The sequence below is a fragment of the Leptonychotes weddellii genome, unplaced genomic scaffold (genome assembly GCF_054177405.1).
Source record: "Leptonychotes weddellii isolate Sample4059 unplaced genomic scaffold, ASM5417740v2 HiC_scaffold_11520, whole genome shotgun sequence".
Classification (NCBI taxonomy): domain Eukaryota; kingdom Metazoa; phylum Chordata; class Mammalia; order Carnivora; family Phocidae; genus Leptonychotes; species Leptonychotes weddellii.
Window position 1 is genome coordinate 256 of NW_027693047.1, and position 6512 is coordinate 6767.

At 37.3% G+C, this 6512-nt stretch overlaps 1 protein-coding gene and 1 pseudogene across 1 annotated transcript; both read right to left on the reverse strand.

The window, feature by feature from the left end:
- Positions 1-406: 406 nt before the first annotated feature.
- Positions 407-5120, reverse strand: LOC102745229 (protein sel-1 homolog 1-like). Its single transcript, XM_031021600.2, has 4 exons — positions 4983-5120; positions 3893-4055; positions 936-989; positions 407-845 (listed from the first exon to the last, which is right to left on the reverse strand). Exons 1-4 carry the CDS (start codon positions 5057-5059, stop codon positions 738-740), a joined length of 402 nt encoding a protein of 133 aa, XP_030877460.1. The 5' UTR covers positions 5060-5120; the 3' UTR covers positions 407-737.
- Positions 5121-6404: 1284 nt separating this feature from the next.
- On the reverse strand, positions 6405-6512 carry LOC115938232 (U4 spliceosomal RNA; annotated as a pseudogene; the record flags this gene model as incomplete).

A 6512-nucleotide genomic window follows, 5' to 3' on the forward strand; every position in this document is an offset into this window, starting at 1 on the left:
ATAGACGAAAAAAGCCAATGGGAAAAAAACCTTCAAAATTAGTGAGGAATGTTTCAGAAAGTTGGAGCAACATCCTTGTTTTTCACTGGCTTAAACTACTTCAGCAGTTTACGTCTGTACAGATGAGGTCCAAGTTCCTTGGCGTGACATACAGACCATTTACGTGATTGCTGATAAGTTTCCTGATGTTCTACTCTCCAGCCACACTAAAGAGCCTGTATTTTCTTGCAAGCACCACATTCCCTCATCACTGTCCTTCTGCATATATTGCTCCTGCTGTCTGAATGCCCTTCCACTTCTATTCATACTCACTGCTATTTATCCCTCAAGAATTACTTTAGTTACTTCTTTCCTCAGAAGTATCTCCTTTAACCTCTCCTTCCAACACCAGTGTGGGTTAAGTGCCTTTCTAGCTGATTCCTGTAACAATCTCCTTATTTATATAAATTTAAATGTAAAACATAAATCAATTTTCAATGTAAAATCTGTGATAACCAAAGAAATGATTTTGACAAACATTTCCAACTTACGGAAAATAAAAAAGAGCCATTTATCACAAGGGCAATCAGCCAAAGTCATCATTTTAAAGAAAAACTGTGGACTGTGCAAATTTTCATCCATGTGTAGATGCAAGTGTTGTACCCATTAACAGGAATTTGAAAAATGTTCAACTGAATATTTGATCTTAATGAATATAAGTGCATCTCATTCATGAAAGCTAGAAAAGCTATGGCCCCTCATGAACCAAAAATTCTGCTCCTCAATGTTACTAAAGTCTTACTTACCAAAACCATGTGCGCTATTAGGTTGCCCCCGAGAGCTCCAAAAGTATAATATACGAGGGCCTGGGAAAGAACAAAATATGCTTAAGTGAACACAGGCACACATTGACCCAATTCAAATGGTAGTATACAATAAAATTTTAATAATATTACCTTTGCCTGACTTGAATTAACACCAAGTCCAGAGGCATAGAGAAAGCCAAGAGCCTGAAATAAAATGATAAAAGTAAGAATTCTTTCCTAGTGGAAATTTATCCACAGACATAGTTTTATGAACAATGAAAAGATGCAAGAATCTTTAGATCTTGAAAGACTTGAACAATCCAAAGTACAACTGTGGTTAATTAAGGAGCCTCAGAAATGCATTCAAGGTTTTACAAATTACACAATGAAATACAACTAAACAAATCAAAAAGTTTAGCTTGAAGATTAAAGACAGGCTTAATAAAATATTAATTACAAAACCAAAGCTGAACACACTTAAGCATGGCTTTTCCTTTATCTTGATCAACAGCTATTATGAGAACCAAAAAACCCCTATATCATCACATCAACGCATTACCTATCAAAGGAGAATACGCAATGAAAATAGTAAGAGGCTACCAAGATAAACATCCTAGCAATAAAAAGGGGCGGCAAGGGTCATGTTGAAGGGGCAACAGAGAAAGGTCACTTCACAATGCTGAAGCACACACAATTTTTCATTACAAAAACCCCCAAAACAAAAAACTACAACCAAGCAAACAATACATTGATAAGGTTCTACCTTTGCCCACTGAGGACCATCCTTGAAGACATGAAAGTAAAAGCTAAAGTCAGAAAGGCAGGTGTATCATGTGCCAGCATTCATCAAAATCCATGAGCTCTTCTACATTTCCCAGCCACTCCCTGTCCCCGCCCCGCCCCCTCCCCGCCCTTGTACTTGGGTAGGGTCACGTGTTTAGGACGTGGCAAAGAGAGATGCAAGCCATTTTTAGGACTGGCCATTAAAAACTTTACAGAAGGGGCGCCAGGTGGCTCCGTTGTTAAGGACCTTCGGCTCAGGTCATGATCCCGGGGTCCTGGGATCGAGGCCCACATGGGGCTCCCTGCTTGGCGGGAAGCCTGCTTCTCCCTCCCCCACTCCCCCTGCTTGTGTTCCCTCTCTCTCTGTGTCTGTCAAATAAATAAATAAAATCTTCAAAAAAAACACAACAAACTTTATAGAAAATCCTCCAGCCCTCTCTTCTCCCTTCATGATGGCTCGAAAGCCCCATGTTTCAGATGGTACAGCTATGTGGCAGAAGTGGCCCTTGACTGAGTCAGCACTGGGAAGAGAGTGACATAGGCAGGGGAACCACATCGACCCTGGTGTGAACAAGGAGTAACTCTTTGTAGTGTTGAGCCAGTGTGATCCTGGGGCTATGTCTGTTACATCAACTAGAATTAATTACCATGGAGAGAGCGCTTTGCAATATGCCATATAAAGCACTATGGCACTGTGGGGTGCTATTACTAGAGGGGAACGATGCCTGAGAAGTACAACCATTCTTAGAGCCAAATGTGTCTGCAGAATAAAGAATGTGTGTGAATTTATAAAATCTGACTTACACAAAGAAGGGAAAAAAAGCTTTGAAAACAAAGGGGGAACAATTAAGATATAACCTGTTTATAAATTAAACCAAAACTGTGTAAGAGTTGCAGACTGGGTAGATATTCAGTCCTATAGAAAACAATGGTCACGGGGCACGTGGGTGGCTCAGTCGTTAAGCGTCTGCCTTGGGCTCAGGTCATGATCCCAGGGTCCTGGGATCGAGCCCCGCATCGGGCTCCTTGCTTGGCAGGGAGCCTGCTTCTCCCTCTCCCACTCACCCTGCTCATGTTCCTGCTCTCTCTATCTCTCTCTCTGTCAAATAAATAAGTAAAATCTTTAAAAAAAAAAAAATGGTCACAATTCCTGTTATTGTTTAAACAGTCTAAAAACAGACTTCCACTAACCGTGACTAGAAATTTTATATTTAAGCAAATCCCACACCTCCGATAAACCTGAATTACTGAGAGCACTTAAAAATAAATGTGGTGGCCTTCTAAATCCAGGTGTCAATCTTACTATTACCCATGCGAAATCAAGCAGAGAATATTTATCAATTGGTGTGATGTGATATGGGATGCAGAACATCCCCTTATAAGGCTGTCTGAGCCAAAAATACTTGACTTTAGTTCATCAGCCTTTAGCTGTGATATCCTCTACGGGAAATACAAATGATGAAGACCCCAAATAAAGGACAAAAGGAAGAAGCAAACAGACAAACTAAGAAGGCCATTTTGCAGAACAACTGGCCCTATCTCGGGCACAGACAAGAAAGAAAGGCAGGGACTCTGCTAGCATTAACGACCAAACAGAACGTGTAGTCCTGGACTGGATAGTGCTTTGGACAAAACAGGGATAAAGGAAATGTTTTGGTTCTACGCCTTATGAAGACAGTCTGGGTGTTACATCTACTGGACTGGAATGATGAGGGCTATTTATCGAAAGAGCAAGGAAGGGAACAGTAGACAGTGACATCTCATTTTAATAAGAAGTTCACATGTATAAATACACAAAGAGAAAGGTCAAGAAGGGTGTGCATGCATTAACATGTTACCAATGTTCAGGTCTGTGTGGTACAGATATGATGTTTTCTTTCTTAGTTTTTTTTTTTTTTGTATTTCTAGTTTCTTATAATAAACATGTACTGCTTCTGTAATAAAATATATTTTTTAAAAAAACACCAAGATTACCAAAAGCTGGAGCATCTGAACTTTGGAAAAAAGGCAATGGGGAGTGATTTCAGATAAAAAAAATAATTACCTTTATGTTTCATTCTGTACAGATTGAATTTGGAAAACTACAAGTATAACTGTGGTAAGATGCAGCTGCAAAAATGCCTTAGGTGACCACAAGTGTTCTCACCCTGAGGAAGAAGACTGTCTGAGAAGATTGGTAAAATGATCTGCCACAGGATTAGTATTTAAAGCCATTTTACCTTCCAGCCTTACTTGTTCAGGGAAGGCAGAGTATAAAGAGTAAACTACTGTGAAAATAAACAAGTGCTGTGTGCCAAGAGATTCTGCAATGAAAGTACACTTACAGTTTGTCCCTTAGGAGAGCCGTCTTCAGTCAGTTTCTCAAACATCTCTTTAGCTGCCTGGATATTCTGTGTCAGGTAATCACCAAACAAAAGAGCATATGACACTCTCTCCACGGCCTTGGTATGATTCATGCCTGCTGCCTTTTGAAGATACCGATATGCTCTTTAAACATAAGTAATTAAAACAAAAACAAACACATTAGCAATATTTTGGAACTCCCATTAAAATTTTTACAGAATCTGGGGTGCCTGGCTGGCTCAGTTCGAAAAGCGTGTGACTCTTGATCTCGGGGTCGTGAGTTTGAACCCCACTTTGGGTGTAGAGATTACTTAAATAAAAAAAAAAACCTTAAAATAATTTTTGTTTTTTTTCTTTTACAAAATCTACTAAAATGCAGAATAAATAATTTTCTTATTCTACAGAATCCCTCTGATATTTGATTTCCACTAAATTATGTTACTTATATATGTAGAAAACATTCTGGGCTACTTTTCTTTTTATGTAAGGTACCAGTTCTGTTATTCCAATATTTTAGAACAGTCTAAGAATGAGAGAGAATTATAATAATGTAGTATCTAATAAATAATCCAATGATAACCACTGCAATTTTCTTTTAAAATCTTTGCACAGACTATAACAAAAGTCAGCTGAAATTAAGGGACATAAAATGTTAAAAGACAGTCAACTGAACTTTATGTTCTTTCCAAATTCCTAAATTCTAGTGTTTGTCTGCAAGATAATTACAAAGCAAAAACAAAAAAACACCTGACAACAATTCCTTTTGTTTTATGTCATTTTGAATTCTGAATAGTACACATATTCTTGGCTCTTAGAAACTATTATAAATTTTAATTATTTCCATTTTGCTTATTGTTCATTCTTGTGATGAGTATTTATAATCTTTTTAGCCCGAAGAGCTGAAATCCGATAGAAGTAATGCCCCAATGTCTATAGGTCATATCAGGTTTTCTTATAATACAGCCTAAAAAAATCCTCTGTCTTCGGCAGTGCACTTAAACAAGTACTTAGTGCTTTTTATCTCAGTAATGGCCTAAGTCAGGGGAAGAATGGACTGGCAGTGCTACCTACTCTCTTTTCTGGCTTTTCTTGTTGCTTCCGTTGAGGATTTTCATCCCTGTCTGGTACATCATTTCCGCTTCCTGCATCTGCCGCCGTTTAGTGGCTTCTTCTTCAGCTAAAAAGAAGATGTCAGATGCTTTTAAATCGATTTTAATTTTAAACCAATTATTTATTAAACATCAGTATATATTCTTTCCTCTGGGTAGTTACCAATACAGTGATATGTCACTATTTCGCAGTCTGATTTTAAGGACACATGCTTTTATGTGTGGCCTTATCTGACTAAAGTTAAGACTTTTTTAAAAAACAATAAAACTCATTAAAATCACTTCCTTGTAAAGAAAGCTGTATCAACCTGTTTTTGGAAAGTGCTTTTCTGCTAGTAATTCTAAAACTTTTTATATAAGTCAACTAAAATTCCAGTAGAGCCTTATGATTATATGCAAAGGTGAGCTAAAATTGAAGAACAAGAGAACAATAAAAAAACGTGGCTATTAAGGAGGGTACGTACTGCATGGAGCACTGGGTGTTATACGAAAACAATGGATCGTGGATCACCACATCAAAAACCAATGATGTATTGTATGGTGACTAACATAATAAAATTAAAAAAAAAACAAACAAAAAAACAATAGTTAGGGGTGCCTGAGTGGCTCAGCTGTTAAGCGTCTGCCTTTGCCTCAGGTCATGATCCAGGGTCCTGGGATCAAGCCCCGCATCGGGCTCCCTGCTCAGCGGGAAGCCTGGTTCTCCCTCTCCCACTCCCCGTGCTTGTGTTCCCTCTCTTGCTATGTCTCTCTGTCAAATAAATAAATAAAAAATCTTTAAAAACAAAACAAAACAAAACAAAAAAATAGTCAGAAAAAATACTGTTGTAGTCAAAGGACACTTTAGCCTCACCAGAAAGGCTGTGTCTTTACAAGGAGAAAATATGTGACTAATTACATAATGAAAAATTAGTTGAAAAAAAGGATTTTTATTAAATATAGATTTTGATTTAATAGTCAGATTCTGTTTTTTCCTATGTACTGATACAACACTGAAAATCATAGCATTAGATTTCTCCGAAATTATTTTGCTACTGTTAGAAAGCATTTTAACAGAAATCTAAAACTCATCAAGAGACATTTGAATATTTCATTAGGAGTTATTTATAGAAATAGAAGTGACTTCTTCTTGTAATATAAAAACAAAATTTGATGTATTAAACAGGAGTACCTAATTGTACTGGCCCACATCCAAAGATGGACTATATTTGACTATCTCTAAGGAATGCCTAAATATTCTATCAGAGCCATTATTTTGAAAATGTCATCTGGTATCAAAAGAGGTATGTTCAAGATTTTCTTTGTTCTTTAACAGAAAGTTCTTCCCAAAAACATAGCTTGCCTTCAGAGGCAAAACTGACATTAACATTTAGGGCAGTTAAATATACTGTATCTGTCAAATATTACCTTAGCACAGAACATTTCACTCAAAGTATTTTAGGAAAAGTTTTCAATTAGCAATAATCGCACCTCGGATAAACCTCATTGGTTA